Below are 19,800 nucleotides of genomic sequence, written 5' to 3'. Positions count from 1 at the left end.
CAGTAGGTGCCGCATATATACAATATATCAGATGCTCACTGCTTAGATAAAAATAAAACAATGACAGAGAAATGAGATTTGTTAAAAGATGATAACATAGGGTGTGTAAGTAAGGTAAGTACTTTTCATTGTCTGCTTTTTTTCATATTATGTTCTAAGTTGAAATATTCTTTAACCAGTAAATTGTGAGAATTTAATGAGAAGGAAACCGCTTTGAGATAATAAATTTTGGAGACTGTTTGAAAAGGTAATGGAGAGAGAAGAAAATATGTAATTTTGAAACATTAACAAACATACAACAGTAGAATAATGATTTGTCATTATCAGGTACCCAGATCATTCTAATATCCCATCGCAGAACGATTTCCAATAAGTTAATATTATGTCTTAATAAGGGAGCCAAAATGTACAGTATTCCAAGTGAGGCTTAATTGTTGATTAGAAAGGAGGGATAATTGCATCTTTTGACTTGTAATCTGTATATCTATATACATATCATCATATTACATTAACTTTACTACTAACAGTAGACTACTACAGCTTGACTTATTAATCCACCAGTAATTAGCAATATATTGAGATCCTCTTCAATTCCAAATTATGATAACCCAAATTCATTATTACTATAAAGATAATTTACCAAATACTTGTACAACTTGCTAATAGATCTAAAGCCATTATTCTATAATTCCTCAATATCCTAAATGTAGCTACAAATACCTATAAATGTATTGTCATTACGAAGCATTACTGAGTATTCTTCTTTCAGTATAACATAAGATAAACATTTAAGAATGACAAAGGATATTTCAGTTCATTAAGACTGTCTTGTCAGCTAAACTAAACTTTTAAAATATAACAACTTCAAGGCCAGTCTTTAGCATATTAAATTGTCATCTTAAAATTATTTGCATCCACCAGATACAAAGATAATCTTTTCCAAAGGCCAATGACCTTTTTAGAAAAATAAACCTGGCTTAGCTGTATTAACCTGTTTGCATATGACAATCTTTTCATCCCAAATATCATCTAGTAGCTTTTTTTTTGTTTTTAACTCTTTCTAATAATTAGATGTTCTTCTTAAGATGAGGAATTCAAGATTGAACACAATACTTCAAATTAGGCCTAATTAGTGACATGTATAATGAATGAGTATAACCTCTTTGGACTTGTATTTATTCTTTTTCACTGTTTTAGTGTGTAACAAAATTTATGAAAGTTGTTGGTTAGATACTGTTCTTAAATTGAACTGTTGTCAGCCTAAGGACAGGTGTCAAGCCTTGATTAACATCTGTGTTGTAGTAGAACCAGTAGTATTATAGATGAAGGTAAATAAGTTGACTTTCACCAATTTTGCCATTCCATTGCTTTGGCCATATCATCTTACTGAAATAAAACATTTGTTCTTGTTATTTATAGGTTTATATTCTATAGAATAGAATGAATAAATAGGTTTTAATCTTTTCATAACAGACTATTACCTTATTGGAGAGATATGAAAAGCAGACACACAGAAATATTTCATTATTATTTTTAATACAATTTTAGTTAAGGAGATTTTACATCAAAACCAAAAAAATTTCTGAAGAGGGTAATGTTTTGTTTTTTGCAAAAAAAAACATAAATAAAATGTGTATTCATATAAATATGTATTTTTATACATAAATAAATTTGAAATAAAAATTATGCACACCAAATCTGCATAGTATCTATCAGTTTTTATAACATTAACATATTTTTTCTCAGACTTTGGGCACAGATGTGGAATGGGAAAACAAGATGGTAGTCTCTCATTCCGAAATGTCTATGTGCTTTCACAATCCAGATAAGAAAAAGATAAACTTATTAAAAAAAAAATAAATGTTTCAAATATTCATTTTAAAACACAAATGATACATACTTAAATAAAATGTAAAGGTAAAACCTAAATGCAATCTATCTGTTTCAAGACAAGAAAGTATAACCAAATGCTAGCGGTCCTGCTCTTGACAACTGACTGATCTTCTTTCAACATGGTATTTGGAAACACACATGCTGCTAATATATGTTGGCCTGTTTAGCTAAACAGAAGAAAATCTACTTTTTCTATTAGTTATAAGCATGTCATTCAACTTCAAATAGTTGCATAGGAAGTGGATTTGGCTAACTTTAAACTTGGAAAAAAAAAATGTTACAATTATTTAGGTTAGGAAGAAACTCTTGGAACATCAGATAGTAATGAAATACTTTGTTTTTGTGGACTTCAACTGTCTAAAATAACAGTTTACTTTAGTTACTCAGTTTTTTTGTATAAGAATTTTTAAAAGTTGAGAAATGTAACTGTGAGCAAGGTTATGTGGCAGCAAAAACTGCACGTTTAATTAATTTTATATTTTTAAAATTAAAAATAAAGGATTAAAACTGAAAATAACAAAAGATTAACTAACTTGATAATGATAATTTCATTAAAATAAATTTATATTGAAGTAGTTTAAGTGTAACTCGACAACATGCACAGAAGATGGTTTAAAGATGGTATCGTTGCTACAGCTAATATCATCAACAAATTTAAATAATCTGTTAACCATCTGCTGGTTGTAGGGGAGACTTGATGAAAGAGTACTTGAAAGTCCAAACCAATAGGTATTAGGGAGATTAATTATGAAGATATAATGTCCAAATTAATATAAGACTGTCATTTTTGTATGAACTGATGTGTTTTGTGCTCTTAATTTGAACTTTTTAAAGCATTGGATATATGAATACTAAAGCTTGAATTTGATTTGGTGATCACTTTTCAATTACTGAGAGATTAAGTAGTCTTAATAGATTAATGTCATCTGTTACTTTGCTTTTAAATCTAGCTGTGATTAGCTTTTTTTACAAGATAAGTACTCTCTTTCTCCAGTTTGTTTGTGAGTGTAAAATCGAAGTTTCTTAGGTAGTTATTTTGGACGAGAAAACCTGGATCTTTCAGGATAAGATTGTTTTGTTTGACCTTTTGAATAAATAAAATTTAAGTATTATTTTTAATTTTCTGGGGTTCCTGGCTAAATGTTACTTTTAATTATTAGAAGTTTTTTAAAGATGGAGTAGTGTTTATAATTTTCACAATTTTTCATTCATATATTGCAGATTGGTTTTGTATTACAGTTTCCAAAATGATTGGCATGAGGATATTACGCAGCACTAGCTCTGTGATATCTGAACTGCAAAGTAAGAGTTGTGTTCGTTTATTTTCTGAGAAAAAAAAGGTAATAAAAGTATGTGTTATTGGTAGTGGACCAGCTGGCTTTTACACAGCTCAACAACTCCTAAAGGTAAGAATTTTTTAACTTTTGGAATTGATTTTGTTTTTGTTCTCAGTCTTTTAAAGGAAAGGAAATTTAGCCGGCTAAAGAACTTTTTTTTTATGGAAATCAGTCTTTGACTTTTGTGTTTTATGTATCTTAAAGTATTTTAAAAAAGGAAAGTTATTATATATTTAGTCATTTTCAGCATTTTGTCCATTAAATTATACGTCATATATGTTAGGAATAAATGAGTGAAAGCTAAAACAAAGTTCCTAGTTGAACCAAGGTGATGAGAGTATAATAATTAATTTATTCATGTTAATGTATCAACTTTAATATTGTTGTCTCCTCAAGCACATAATAATTATTTAATGTTTTTCACTTTTATACACCTTTTGTAGCACAATACTGCTTCTGTTTTACCTTTAGTGTTTTTTTTTATCTAAAAGACAATTGTACATGTCTCATCTTTCTTATGTCTGTCTTCAGTTCTGTAATATCTGTTCTAGTGTCATGTATTTTTATGTTTTGGTTTCCTTTTTCTAATCAAGATTTTGACTCCTAACTGTTTATCCATGGTTTAACTGCTAAAGTCACCTAAACTAGTAGGTCAAACCATATGGTGCATGCCTCATTAATAATTAATTTAACATCTTGCAACAAACATCACATGATCAGCAATCAATTGTGATGGGGAAAGGTGGAAAGGGTTATGTGGTGTTTTTATGGCTGCTGGTTTGTTTAATACTAAAACTGGACTAGGAAGGTTTGTAATGGTCTTGTGTGTTTAAAAAAAATGTATGAGAAGTGTGTTTGACTCTGGGAAAGCTACTGAGGAATATTAGTGTGGCTGCAGTGGTCAACAGTAAGTCAGCAGTAAGTTTGTGGACTATTCATTTTCCTATGGTGAACAGAGCAGATATCAATCACACTGTGTAACTTTGCTCTGAAATGAAAATGACGTAAATTCTGTTTCACATATTTTTAACATTTTTACTTGTACAATTGCAAAATTGAGAAGTAAGATATTTTTTTCTCTTCTTGTTTGTCATAATTGATGTTCTTGATTCTGAGAATAGTTTGTTGTTTGTCTTCCCAATGTAACGGTCTTTGTAACGGAATATTAGTCTTCAGAATCTTAATCGTGTAAATTATCCATAATCCATCAATCTCTTTTATTTTCTGAATCTTATTTAATTTCTATAGAATCATATTTTCATGGTAATATTTCTGGTGAATTTGATCTTGAAATATATTTTATTTCTGTTGTTTTTCCAGTGTTTGCATAAATTACTCAAACTCTCTTAATAGCAGCTATACTTTAGCTAATATTCAACTCTGATTTTAACTAATATTATTCTATTTGCTTTAGGGCACTCTGTTTGGTTTTTAAGTAGTTTAAAAATTAACTTATGAATACACTTTTTCTCTACAAAATAATAAAATCTAAGATATTAATAAATTCATAATAAGAACATTCATGAACAAGCAGATTATGCTTGCCTGTCATTGGCAGTGTATGTATCTTTTCTCTGATATTAATATAATTTTTTTCTCTTCTCATTTGTTTTAAAAAGTTGTTAGTATATTATGTTTTATTATTAAATGACAAAGTTTGTAATTATCTTTTTGAGGACTCCAGAGTAGAAGTGGATATCTATGAAAGATTGCCAGTTCCATTTGGATTGGTGAGGTTTGGAGTGGCTCCAGACCATCCAGAAGTGAAAGTGAGTTTGTACTAAAGGTTACCAAATTAAATATTTTGCACACCTTGTAAGCTTATTCAGTTTAATGTTTGTTAATTATTGATTAGTGCAGTTTGAGTTTAATTTCATTACCAAATCAATCAATTCAGATATAGTTAAGGAAAGGAATGTACATATGTTGACTCCTGTTTATAAACAAAAATTAACCTTTGAATGAAAACCATTATATTAGTTTAACTTACGAAGAGAGAAAAAAAAAATCTCTTGAGGGAGAGAGAGAGAGAACCCATTGGAACACGTAATGCTTAGTTGATATAATTTCAAAGTGAATTAAGTTAAGAATTGTAAACCATATTTTTTTTTAACATGCTTCACTGTTATGATTAGTTGTACACAAGCATAGGATTGTACAGTGTTAAAACTAATATATAGAGCTGCAATTAATAGTAGATTTTTAACCTTTTGATAGTACCAATTTGTATAATTTACTGATAGCATCACTATAAATACTAGCTTGTTTGATTGAAAAACCATTTTAAAAATGAAAATGAAACATTTCTGTGTGGTTAAAAGATATGGGTCACAGAACTGGTATTAATGATTTTATATTAAAAAAAAAAATCACTTATGTAGTAATTTCTGTGAGGGTTACTTGTACACGTGTACAGTAAGTTTGCATTACAAGGTTACCCTCTTGTGGCCAACTAAAGCAGTTGCCATTCTGAGCAGTCTAGCATCAACAACTTTTTAACGTATGTTCTTTATTAATTAATCATATCTAATAAACATAACAGTAGAACAAAACAAATTAACACTAACAGTTTTATAAAAAAATAAGCTTGGATCCTTAGCTATAGTAAGCTATATGAGAGAGAGAGATCTCTCTCTCTCTCTCTTTTTTTTACCAATGCTGTTGACCAATGAAACATTTGTCTTGGTTAAAGGGAGTTTATAGTTTCACTGTTCCTTTTTTAGTATTAAAATGATTAGTGTTAGTGTATATTTCATGTATCATATTTATTCTTCTATAACTTTTCTCTCGCATCATATACATTAGGTGTCCAATACACTTCTCATTTGAAGCAATGCAGTCCTAAATATGCCTACTCTGTAATTTACCCCAATTGTCTGCTGCAAGGCATAGAAGGAGCAACTGCATGTTTTGTTTTAGTGGTGGTGTTTTTTGTTATTTTTTAATATTACAACTTTAATATAACTAAAGATCTTTATACAAATTAAGATGTATATTTTTTAATATGTGATTACTATTCAAACATTGTCAAAAAGTGTCTTTGTAATAACAACAACAAAGTCTTGCACTGCTTGGACACCACTTAATGAACCTCTGAATATTTAGAGCCGTCTTGGAATTCCTAACTAGCAAGTGAATACTGGAACCTCAAATACAATTATAAGGATAATGTATGCATGCACTAAATTCTATTGTTGATGAAGACAAACTACTGTTATATCAAAAGAAACTGACTTTTACCTTTAAACTACGCTATGTTGAAGTCGGCGTGTTTTTTATTTTTTTGCAACATGTAATATGGAGAATGTTACACATGCTTGTTTCATTAGAAATTCATAATAAAATTTGTAATTGCACCTGTTGGCAGAGGCAAGTCACTTTCATTCCCTTAAGTTAGTTACAATGAAAATGTAACAGTTGATTGTTTTAACTACATTAAATAAAGTTCAGCTGTTAAACTCTTATGGTTTGATCGTGTCAGTGATTGACTGATTTTGAACGTTTTTTTTGGTCAACATTTTAAAAGGTGTGTAGAGTACCAAATGATGTAAAGATTGTGAAGGTTTTGTCAGTAAAACAAAATCTTTAAACTAATTCAAATTGAAAAGGAAATAAAACCCCAAGATTTCAGCTTTCTTCAAGAAAAAGCAATTCAAAGAAGAAAAATGCACATCAGTTGGACATGTGACATGAAGGGAATACATAGTAGTGAACCATGCTCTGGCTCTGTGAGTTTTGTTCAGCTATTTTATTGATTTATGTGTGCTGTATTTGACAGGAAAGTTTCAAATATTGAAAAGGGCTTTTATCTACTTGAACCATCATATATCTATACTTTGTAATAAAACATTAATAGGAAAAAAAGGGGTTGATGCTTCAAACCATGTTTGTTAAAATTAATATTTACAGGTTATGATCTTTTGTGATTATTATTATTAGACAACTTTAATTTTTTGTGTCTGTGAAAAGGTATTTCTTTTTTTCAGCATGTTATGGTAGTATGTATTTTTTTACATCCCTTGATCAATCAGCTTTTAGTATTTTTTAAATGGACAAGAAGAAACTAGAAACCTACATATTTCTCATTTATGCAAGTCTCAGAATAAATGTGACCTCTGTCATTACCTACTAAACTGTATGGTGTTTAATTGCAAATTGATTTTGAATTAGGGAACCAGCCTTTCGTTTTGCACGCACGTACACACACTGGTTTTACAAAAACGTAATGTTTCTTCATGAACTTCATCAAAGTAAACAGTACTTCCATGTTGTTAATCATAACTGTTCCAGTAATTTAATATATATTGTATTCAATCAAAAACAATGTGTAACAAATATACCACTCAACCTCAGTATAGTAGATAAAATGTTACCTATTATAAACTAATTTGTTAATATGTTCCCTCAAACTGCTTTTTAAAATGCAGAAACACAAACAGCAAAATTTCTATGTATACATTAAAAACCAAAATAATTATTGAAAAGTTATTCATTTGTTTATGTTTGTTGTTTTTGTAAATAAAAAATATTTCTTTGCAGAATGTCATTAGTACTTTTACAAATACAGCATCTAACAGTCGATGCAAGTTCTACGGAAATGTTAATGTTGGTGAAGATGTGATGTTAAAAGAACTTCAGGAAGCATACCACATGGTTGTTTTGGTATGGTACAAGTTTATTAGTGAATTCTAATGTATTAATAGTATTTTAGTATAAAGATAATTTATCAAAATTCTTGATTTAGGAAATAAATGAGTATTAGTAAGGTTCTTAAATTCCCAGTGGAACAACATGACGGTAAAATTAACTTGTATGTTAACTGTCATTTGTACTTGTCTGAAAGTTGTGCAGTGCTTTCATGGTTATGATAGTAGGTGTACATTAAGCAACATGGCTTTGAATGGCCCTTTGTGAGACACAGAATTGGTTCATGGTTATGATAGTAGGTGTACATTAAGCAACATGGATTTGAATGGCCCTTTGTGAGACACAGAATTGGTTCATGCAGGAAATGTTGTGCACAAGAAAATGTAAACTTGTTACACTTCATGATTCACACAGGACTTTGTTCTTTTAAACTTCAGAGACATGTGGTGGGGGATGTATAATGCTAAATGTGGATACGAAGAAGATATGTGACATTTCTTTCATAAATGGCTTCATAAGCAACAGTAGATTAATGTTGTTACCAGTGGTATTACATCCAATAATATCACATCATTTTTTACATGTTGTAATGGATTTACTATTATGTATTTATTTTAACATAATCGTTTGTTCCAATTAAATAAACAAATATACATACACATTAAAAATGCATGTAACTTATCATTAAATGTGTATTCCAATAGCCGAGCTAATTTTCTAAACTTGTAGAAAATTCTTAAGTGTACAAATTAATGTATGATGTGTATGTGTAAAGATCAATAATGTTGAAAACTGAACTTTCAAGAACCTTGTCTTAAGTTTATAAATCAACACTAAGAGACAACTTAGTATTGTTGGTTTACAACAGTTAGTATACTACAAACATTGGAAGCTAAAACTGTGATAAACTATTATTAATCAGAAAACTAGATATTTGACCAGAAATGTTAATAGATTTCGAACATTACAAAGCGTTTAACTTCAGTGAATTAACTTCAGATGTTAGTTTTTCTATGAGAACATAAGATATCTTTCTCAAAGAAAAGTCAGCTTGTAAATGGGTGAAGCTAGCTTTTAAAAGAAGTGTGACACTATCAACTCTAAATTAATTTGCTCATCATGAACTATGAATAAAATGTTCAGTTCCAGACCAGGTAGAAGACTTGGTATTGTTTACAAGTCTGTAAAACTTTTGTGTATGAATTATTATTTGCAATGATTGTTATTATAAATTGTGTTGTTGTTGTTTGTATGTTAAAATATACTTGTGTTATGAAAGAAAATTGTTTGTCAGTCTTGGTGGCAAATATAATAAATCTAACACATATTGACATTCAATTAACCTCTAAATTCAAATTAAAATTTCTGGCTATGGAGTAGTGTGAGCCCTATTTAAATTTAATGTAGCAACCCTTCATTTGAGGTGAGTGACGTGATACAGATTTGACTCTTTTGGCCAAGAGTAACATACATGATGGAGATGGCTAAATGGGAGGTACTGTAAATTGAACTGACCATTAACCACTGAACAGTTGTAAAAAAAAAAAAAAAAGATCAAAGTTATAAAAATTTATAATAGTTCATTCAGGTTCAAAGAATGTATACATCAGTAAAAAAATCTTTTCAATATTTTATTAAATATTTAATGTAACAAACCAGTATAAATAAGTAAAATGGAAAAGATACATTGGATATAGTCCTTTGATAGGTTGAGATAATAAACATGACGGTTTCTATTTCACTTTATCAACACTAACATTAACTTCCAGTTTAAAGAAATAAAACTGTTATAAAACTAAATCTTTAAGAAATGTAGAAGTTAATTATGTCTTAATATTTTGAGTTCTAAGTAATTATTTGAATAAAAAGTAGTATTCAGGAAATAAACACTTGGCATGATTCGTAATGAAAGACAAATTCTGACTCTTCAACTAATTATCTTAAACATAATGAGAATTTGTTAGAAAAGTTGAGGCAAATGAGTATAGTAACTTGAAGTGTACATCTTCTAAGGTATAACTCACTGAATCATTGAACCTTGTTGATTTTAGTCAATTAATGTCAACTATAAAGAGAAATTTCCCAGAAAATGTAAATTTATTGTCAAATTTACTGAAGAGAACTGAGTAAAATTTTATACGGAAATTGATTTTTAGGATTTTGAATTTCAATGTTAGGGTCCAGACTCTCTATTAACAAATCAAATTCTTCTGATAAGTGAAGATTTATTCATCTGATGTTAGATATTGTTTAACATTGAAACCTTTATCCTTTGAATATTTAATGGGTTAATAATATGTGTAGTTATATTTTGATTGGGCCCAGCATGGCTGGGTGGCTAATGCATTCGACTTGCTGTTTGTGGCTTGTGGGTTCAAATTCTCATTGCACAAAACCTGCTTACCATATTGGACATGGGGCATTATATAATGATGGTCAATATCACCATTCATTGGTAAAAGAGTAGCTCTAGTTGTTGGTGATGACCTCTGGTCTTACACTGCTAAATTAGGTATGGCTAGTAAAACCAATATTTTAGTAAACTAACATGAAATAAATACACAGAAATTATTCATTCTAAATTAGAATTCAGGAAGCTTACATATTATTATGTTTAGGTAAGTTGTAAAGTTTAATTTGTTAAAACACTTTGTATTGTAAAAGTTTGTTTTTATGTAGTATGTTTTCTTAAGCAGAATTGAATCTGTTTTTTATTTAAAAGTGATGTATTTGAAGAAAACAATGAGAGAAATGAATAAATAGATATGTTTTATCATTTTAGACAAAAATGTTTCATAGTTTTAACTGCTCACATCCAAAATAAATAATAGTAATTTTAATTTATTTGAGAGTTGTGTTTTATAGTGCTTAGCTCTATCTGATTAATGGATTATTTTTATAGAGTTATGGTGCTGAAGAAGATCGTTCATTAGGTATACCAGGTGAGGTATGACTCTTTGATGCGTATATTAGTTTGTTATAACTTAAAGCCAAATAAAAGCTGCACTAATTGAAAAGGTCCCAGGGTACAAGCTATAATGTGGGATTATAAAATATATTCTAGGTTTTGGAGATGATTGCAGAAACAGGACCCACTTTATGTATATATAAAAGTTAAATTAGAAATGTGAAACATGCGAGCTAGAATTGAGGTTTAGTGAGCATTCAACAATTTGATTGTTGAAGACATTTAAAATAATATTAGATGCTTTCAAGATGTAACTTGGGAGTAGTGGGGACTTGATATTACGAAATGCTTATGTCTAATGGAACTTTTACACTATTTAAAACGCATTTTAAATTAACCTGAATATCTTACACACTTGATAATTTCATTTTTGATACAGAACAAAGGTATATTGCTCCATTTATTGTCTCAGTTTATTTGAACATCCTACTGATTTATTCTCACACCTAACAACCATGTGTGAATCTAAACTAGTCAAGTATCTTTAAAGTCTACCCTTTAAGATTTGGATATTTGTATATTCTTTATTTCTAAGTCTTAATTTTACTATTAAGGTATTTAAAACTTATTTAACTTGAATAAATGAAGTACGTAATGTCTTTTAATTTCTTTAATACACACTGAACACATGGGAATATGGCACTTAATGTACTTATTTGAAGCTTGTCTGAATTTTGTATGGTTTACTGATAATTTGCAGAATTCTCATTATTTCAAACTCTCTCTTATTAAAGAATAAGAAAGTGTTTTTTTAAAGTAATGTATGTGAATATCTGCTAATAAGCCTTTTATAAGTGATGTTGTTAAACTGAACAATGGTTATTATGCAAACAAGGAAGTATACACTTTATATTGTCTGTATGGATGTTGTATGTTTGGAGACAGGTTTTAATGTTACTCTTGCAAACCTAGAAAACTTGAAACGTTTCAAGTTTTTATGAATTTAAATGAAACTGTCTTTGAAATGTTAAAACTTGACTATTATTTCAGTATGCAAGGCTGTTTATCTTTCTGCTGGTATTTTAACCTTAAATGTACAAGTTTTTAATGAGTAATTTTTTTTTCTGGTTGAAATTTTTACAAACGTAGTTTGGTGTTGAAGTTAGTGTTTTAAAATGAAATAATAGTTTCTATATGTATATTTTCACACTGTGTAACTCAATTTACTGATTGCTAGGGTGCTGAAAATCTCTAGTAATATACTTTCACAGGAGATTTGATATAGTGAACAATGTTTTACATCCTACTGTCTGTCTGTATTAAAATGAATAATAATGTACAATACATTACGCATGATTAACAAGTCATGAAAACACTTATTTTTATCCTATGTTGATCATAGCATATATCATGTTTTTGATTTTAAAAAAATTATTACACTAAAGGTCTTGCTTGATGTATCACCCATTCAAGACTTTATTAGCATTAATTTTACTTAATTAAGAGTAAATAGAGAATGTACCTATTAATTAGAAATAACAAGATTTAAATGTATTTTTTGTATAATCACTGTTGTTTTTGTGCAGTGTCATCAAAAGTGTAGTTGTCAAACTTGTTTGGTAATAATAATTTTTCTTGTGCACTGATAAATGTGGTGGCTTCATTTTATTTCTACAGTAATGCTCATAATTTAATCCTAAAAATATTTTAGAAGTGTCATAAGTCAGAAAAGTCATAAAGAAAAAAACTTAATGAAAACAATTTTACTTTGTGTTTAGAATCTCTCTAATGTACTCTCGGCACGGAAGTTTGTTGGATGGTATAATGGTTTACCATCAGATATGCAAACCTCTCCAAATTTGGATGTTGAAACAGCAGTGGTTGTAGGACATGGCAATGTTGCTTTAGATGTTGCACGAATTCTTCTGACACCAGTAAATGTTCTTCAGGTGAATGATTTTGTATTATTTCAAAGAGAAACATTTCTTTTAAACAAAACTTGTTACTTTCTCTCCTCAGGTGAGAAACTTAAATGTATTAGTTACAAAAGTATAAAACATTTATTGAAGAAATGTTTTAAAAAGAGAAATTAAAGTAATACTTTTGTCAGGTGTACCTTTCACAAGAGAGATATCAAATAGTTTGGAATAGTTTTGAAATCTATTCTTGAAAACATTCTTTGCTTGAGAGAATAATTGGTAAGTAGCTTCTGTAGTTGAGAGGCTTGTTATACTTGATAACTTTATAAATTGTTTAATAAGGTAGGAATATTGTTAAAGGGATTGGTGGTTCTAGTTTGGCTTAGATTGAAGTCTGAGGACTTGCAAAACTAAAAATTGGATTTTAGTATCAACAGTGGTTGCAGTGGAGATAGCCTACTTATTGTTTTGTGCCCAAAATCAAAACTTACAGCTCTTGTGGCTAAGTTTTAAATGAAAAACACATTAGATATATTGCTTAGAAATTAGTAGACTTTTATTAACATTCGTTAAAAATGAGAAGAAAGTTGTTTGTGACATCTTAGTTTCTTTCAGTTTCCCTTATTTGCGAGAGAGAGACTACATTTTTTGGGAGCCTTTTTAATATTGTATTATATGGGAGACATGCTGATATTGTGGAATGTGCTTATCCCTTTGTTATTATTATACTGCAGTTAAACAGTTAGCACTAGAAAAGCAAATATTATTGATTTAGTTTCATTTGAATATTAACTTTGAGTATAAAATACATGCTCAGATCCTTTATTTGTAAAGTAAGATAGGCTTAACTTGCTATAATAGTATCAGCATCACAAGTATCTCTTTCCCTTGCTGTTTAAAACCATTTTGTGGTATGTATGATGAAGTATAAAAGTAAACATTTTGTGGACAGAACTTCCTTCAGTATATTACTAAGGCTAGCAATTACTGTGACAATTGTAAAAATGTTTTAAGTTTTACTAATTCATTTGTAGCAAAAAAAATCTGTTACAATATATTATATATTGAGGTACATATCTTTAAGTTTGTATGCAGTAGTCATGCATGTAATTAACTCTCTCATTATCAGCTTGGTCTCTGGAACCAACCATGTAACATTTTTATATTGTTTTAATATTGTAACTGTTAACATATTATGTGTATCTTTACAAAATTTGACAAACTTTTAGTAAACATTGCCCATCGTTTGTATGAAAAAAATCCATTTTTTAATGAAGTATTTTTACTTAAAAAACCTCCTAAGTAAATATAAAACTTTGTTTCATTTGTTATTACTTGACTTCATAAAAGTCTTTTTTATTCTTCAGCCAGTAGAGAAATAATCAAAAGTATCAGGTTATCCCTTAAGTAATGTTTGATTTTAGGTTCAGAAAAAGAGAAAGGATTTCAAACGCTTTTAATGTTATTTAATCAATAACATATTTTCCATTATTATTAATTACTTCCTACCAATGATTCACAAGTTTCTGAATGCCACTTCTAAAAAATTTTTGGGGTTTGGAGGAAAATAATGTAAAGAGGGTAGTTTTGACATCTTCATGTGTTCCAAACTTTTTTCCATCAAGATAGTTCTGCAAACTTCAGAATAGATGATAATCAGATGGAGCAAGGTCTGGAAAATAAGGAGGATGTGAAAGTTTTTCCCAGTCTAGCTATTCAATCTTTGTGGATGAGATCCTTGCTATATGGGACTGTGCATTATCCTGGTGTAACACCTTTATGATTGATAAAATGAGCCTCTGTTTCTTTCAGTGCAACAATCAAGCACTGTAACTGTTGACAGCAGAAGTCTGATGTAATCGTTACATTGAGTGGCAGCAACTCAAAGTGGATCACACCAACAGTATCCCACCAAACACCTAAGAAGACTTTCCTAGGGTGGAGATCTGTTTTGGATTGTGCTTTAGCCAGTTTACCTGCACTGAGTCATTGCCTGCTGCACTTAACATTTTTTATAAAATATCCATTTTCATCTGCAGTCACTAACCTGTCCAAAAAACGTGAGTTACGTTCATGAGAGTGCAGAGAAGTGCAAATATCTACTCTTGTTCTAAGGTTGGCTTCTGTCAAATCATGAGGGACCCATTTTCCACGTTTTGACACCTTTCCAAGCTGTTGCAGATGACAGTGAACTGTTGAATGGGTTGAATTAAGCTTCTGTACTAGTTCTTCAACAGCAGTCTTCATCAAGTGCAGCCAGTAGCAAGTCATCATTAAACTCAACAGGATGACCTGAACATGGTGCATTGCTTAAGCTGTAGTCACCTGATCTGAACTTCTGAAACCATCTTCAACATTTTCTTTCACTGAGAGACTCTTCACCATAAACACCTTGAATGTTTTGAGTAGTTTCTGCTGCACTATTGCTTTTTTATAACTCATAAAACATTATATGCCTGATGTTTATGAGGGTTTATTTGATTAATGATCTGAAAAAGTGGAGTTGGGTTAGTTTCCTTTATTTGTCTGAACATTTTTATACACGTCCTACTGCATATTTTAGTAATTTAAAGCCTTCTACAAAAACAAAAATGAAGATGCACTTTCTGTATTAAATTTTCAAACATTACTGATGGGATGACCTGATATAATGAAAAGGGGAAAAGTAAGAAATAAAATGAGGAGCTGTGGCTTTTTTCTTAGTTTATTGTTCACATTTCAAAGCTTTTTTCTTGAGGATTTTGAACTTCTGGATGTTTTACATTTATTTTGTGTGCTTATTTTACTGTCAACAATTGAAGTACAAATCTGACAAGAATGAAGAAGTAAGCTTGTCACTAGTGTCAACAGACTGCACATGTGACACTGTAATACAATACCTTCAAAAACAACAAAGTATGTGCAAAGGCATAGCCACTTTGACCCCTGTTTCAAGAACAGGATGTGTAATGTATTGTATTATATATCTTGCAGTGTTTACTAGAAAATTTAACCTCAATAATCACACTGCACTTAGAATTGGTGAAAATATTTATGTTGACAACAGGATGTGAAATTTATTGACTTAGGTGTGTATCCTAAAGAGTTTATGACAATAATTCTCCCGAGTAAAATGACTGTACTTTGAATCTGTTATAACGTTTATCATGTGATTTGGTGCCAAAACAATAAACATCATAATTCTTTGAATGTTGGTAATTCTTCTGGGACACTAGAAATTGAGCAGTGTGCTGTATAGATGCACAAAGATCTTAGGGGTGCACACACCTGTGAAACCTTACTTCTCTTTGAGCAAACTTAATCGTCAACCAATAAATATTTCAGTTTCAAATTTTGTTATTGTTTCACAAACACTCAAATGTAATCAAGTGCACTGACTTTGGCTATTTCACTATACTTTGTTGGAAGACAAAGACAAGTTGTTACAAAGTGAATACATTCTGCTGGAAACATATCCATTGCTACTGATCTTTACCTAGAAGTAAGTAATTATGATATACATCTGAAATCTACATTCAGTAGTTTTAGTAACAGTTGTTAACTGAAATCCATTGTAACTATTTCTGTATTTTAGTATAAAATGTACCGTTTCTGAAATATGTATGTAAAGAACTTATAAGCATCGCATAATACAAGTAATATTATACAACAAAGAATGTGTTACATATGTAATGGTAACCAATAAAGAAGTTATGTGATATATATGTTATTGTTTTTCTTCTACAAATGAAAGGTAAAAGAGAACTAAAAGCTAAATTGAAGGAGTTGAGGAAAAATGCTCATTGAGGAGAAGATGCAGTTTTTACTGAATGTATGTTTCTGTCGTGATGTATGAAGTAATATGTTAGGGGAATTGGCAGTTAAGGAAGCTGATGCTTCAGTTGCTTTGCCTCTGATATAATCTGTGTACAAAAGAAGGTGACCTCAACTCAAACCAGCTTTTCTTGATTCTGTCTTATGGACATGTCAATAACTAAGTGTAATATCAACATCAACTGAAGATGTACTAGAATCACCTAGGCCAAGTACCTCTAGAAAGCAACACCACACCAACAACATAAAAATATAAGCAAAGCTAGTAAGAGTGTGGAAATGCAATGATACCTGGACTTGGAAACAGATTGCCAAGGAGTAGTAAATAAACATACCTCCATTTAATGGAGGTGAACCCATGTCAAGATGTGTCACCTCTTTAAATAAAAGTGTTAACTTCTCTAAACTTTTATTTATTGTAGAAACTTAAATTGTTAATGAAAGAATTCAGTATGCAAATCACAGACAGGCATGGCAAAAAAGTGGACTGCTCACAAAAAGAAAAAGTAAGATGGACTGATATTACACTTTACAAAATCTTAGCATATTTAGGTTTAACTATAACAATGCGACTAAAGTTCTGTTCTTCATTTTCTGGTTATTAGTGTACCTATCTCACTTTCAGAAATCCTTGGTTTACCAACATCTTCTCTAGGGACAGGTTTTTAGCTATTCACACTCATGTTTCTTTTACAAAACTAATGTTCTTCCTAGAACTGACTCTAACTATGATGAATATTTTAAAGTCAGACTATCATAGACCATCTATTACATTTTTTTTTTGTTTCCAGCTACCCTTGTAATAGAGAACTAACTATGAACAGATGTTGGAAACAAAATGTGGAATTGATTTCCTTCAGTATCGATTGAAGAAACCTGTCAAGTAGGATATCAAGTTGTGGGTTCTGACAGAGGTTGTGAGTGGATACTACATGAAGTTTAAAAGCTACACAAGGTAAAGAGGGACAAATACCATCTGTAGACTTAACAGACACTGTTGTGATGGAACTGATGGACAAGTACAACAGATTAGAGTACTTGGTTTTCATGGACAACATTTACACTTCCTCTCATTTATTTGAAAAACTACTGATTGTGGGATGTGCATGAAAGATAATGCATTTACCAAAACAACTGGTTTATACAAATTTGCAGAGAAGGGAAGAACTTTTTTTTTGTAATGTGAAACTTCAACAGCTGTGAAGTGAACTGACAAATGAGACACCTATACACTTTCAACTTTATAATACTATGACAATTGTGGCAAAGGGAGGGTACAAAACCTCATCTAATTATGGATTTATGGGAGGGGTGGATGTGAATGACCAACATTTAAATTACTATTCTGTTGAACAAAGGATAGTTAACTATTATTTTAAAAAACCCTGTTCTTTTGATTATTGAACTTGACAGTTGTAAATGCTTACATTCTGTTTAAAAAGACCAGTCAACTGACATTATCCCAGAAGGCCTTTAGAATGGACCTGGTCACATTTTTTATTGATTAGCTACTTCAGAGAAATTTCTGAACTCTCAGTTTTACCTACTCTGGGATCTAAACATTTACCCACATGTTTGCTGTGCATGGTGACCCTTGAAGGGAATCCTAGTGGTTGAGGGGTATAACCCTAACACACCACTTTGGCCTTGAATTCTTGTAGATGGGCAACCTTGAGGAGCCCCCCTTCCAGAGCTAGTCAGCTGGTCCACTTGGGTTAGGATCAACTGAGTACCAATGTTATGGACATTGTGTCTGATGCTGGTGCTCATGAAACTCTGGCATTGCTGCAATGCCCTTGTTTGATATTATAGTGTGTCACCTTGTAGGGTTCCATGGTGGGTGGGATACTGAAATCTATTGCCTTTATTATGGATGGCCCCTATTAAAAAAAATACAAATGAAAAAAATGAAAAAACGGACTATTGGTAAACGACCATGTATGGATGACTCTATTGTACAGTCACTACCACAATCAGATTTTGCACCTATATTTCTAATTATGCACTTCTCATTTGAGAAATCCTTAGGGCTCCCTTTTTGTTCAAAAGAGATTAGAGGAGCTTGCTTGCTCCCCCAAGTCAATAAAGAAGTTATGCTCTGGAGACGTTTTGGTGGAAACATCTTTGCCACAAAATACCAATTCCTTTTGAAATCAAAGGCCATTGGCAATATATCCATTGAGGTTACTCTCCACCCAACTTTGAATTCTTCAAGAGGAGTTATAGTTGAGAGGGACTTAAAAACATTACTGAGTCTGAGATCCTACTTTGTCTATCCAAGGCATTTCTGTCATGCACTGAGTCTTTACAAGCAAGGACTGAATTATGATGTCTACTAATGTTCTGATATTGACATTTACATCACCATGTCCTTCTGCCATAGTGAAAGCAGGTTATCTGGACTGTAAGGTATGGCCATACATTCCCAATCCTCTTGGATGTTTCCAGTGTTAGTGGTTCAGTCACTGTTAGGTGTTGTGGTTCTTTAACACATGCTCATTGTGGTGGCAAAGACCATACCTACAAGTGTGAACTGAATCCACACGATGTTAACTGTAGTGGCTCATACCCCTCTTGCTCTATTTCTTGCCTTAAGTGGGTGGAGGAGAAAGAGGTGAAATGCTTGAAAACTATAAATATCTCCTATCCAGAGGCTTGGAAGTTATTGTTCCCTGCTCCATCTCAGACATGTGCTGCTGCACTCCATTGGTCTACTACAGTGAGAGTGCAAACAGAATTCTCTGTGCCTCCAGCAGAGTCATTTCCAAATTATCTGAAGAGTTTTTTGTCCTCCATGGTTAAAAGAGTCAACCAATGTACATCTCCATCCATCTCTGTCCCCTCCACTTCTTCCAGTAACTGCCTGGGTCCACTTCCTTAGGTTTTGGGTTCAGGCATTTTGTCAGGTTCATCCTCTCCTGCAGCCCCAAGATGCAAAATGATTGTTCGTTCACGCCCTCAGTTGCTGGAATCTGTTCATAGACAGAGACCTGCCTACTCGATGTGGGCAGGAACCGTGGAGATTGATATAACTCTGTCTAGTAAAGAAAAAATGTGGTCAAAAACAGAGGGCCCACCCCACTTTACTCTCTTCCACATAAATAAAAATGGCCACTTTGATACAGTGGAACTGTTGGGGTTTTTGTTTGAATATAGATTACATTAAGGATTAGATTGATTCTTACCATCCTGTGTATTTCTCTTTACAGGAAATGTTTTTGAAACTTGCTGATGCAGTTATCCTTTAATAGTTTACTTTGTACAGAAAAGACAGGTTGTGTGA

General features: G+C 31.1%; 1 protein-coding gene across 1 annotated transcript in view; it reads left to right on the top strand.

Annotated features, from left to right (window-relative positions):
* dare (NADPH:adrenodoxin oxidoreductase, mitochondrial) overlaps nucleotides 1–19,800 on the top strand; it is a 42,798-nt gene continuing 22,998 nt past the window's right edge. The window contains 6 exon segments of the mRNA XM_076453397.1: nucleotides 1–114; nucleotides 3,133–3,299; nucleotides 4,907–4,999; nucleotides 7,770–7,892; nucleotides 10,780–10,824; nucleotides 12,564–12,734. Of these exon segments, the coding sequence (XP_076309512.1) occupies nucleotides 3,141–3,299; nucleotides 4,907–4,999; nucleotides 7,770–7,892; nucleotides 10,780–10,824; nucleotides 12,564–12,734 (591 nt within the window). The 5' untranslated portion in view covers nucleotides 1–114; nucleotides 3,133–3,140.

The sequence above is a fragment of the Tachypleus tridentatus genome, chromosome 9 (assembly GCF_004210375.1).
Source record: "Tachypleus tridentatus isolate NWPU-2018 chromosome 9, ASM421037v1, whole genome shotgun sequence".
Classification (NCBI taxonomy): domain Eukaryota; kingdom Metazoa; phylum Arthropoda; class Merostomata; order Xiphosura; family Limulidae; genus Tachypleus; species Tachypleus tridentatus.
This window is presented reverse-complemented; position numbering and strand designations above follow the sequence as displayed.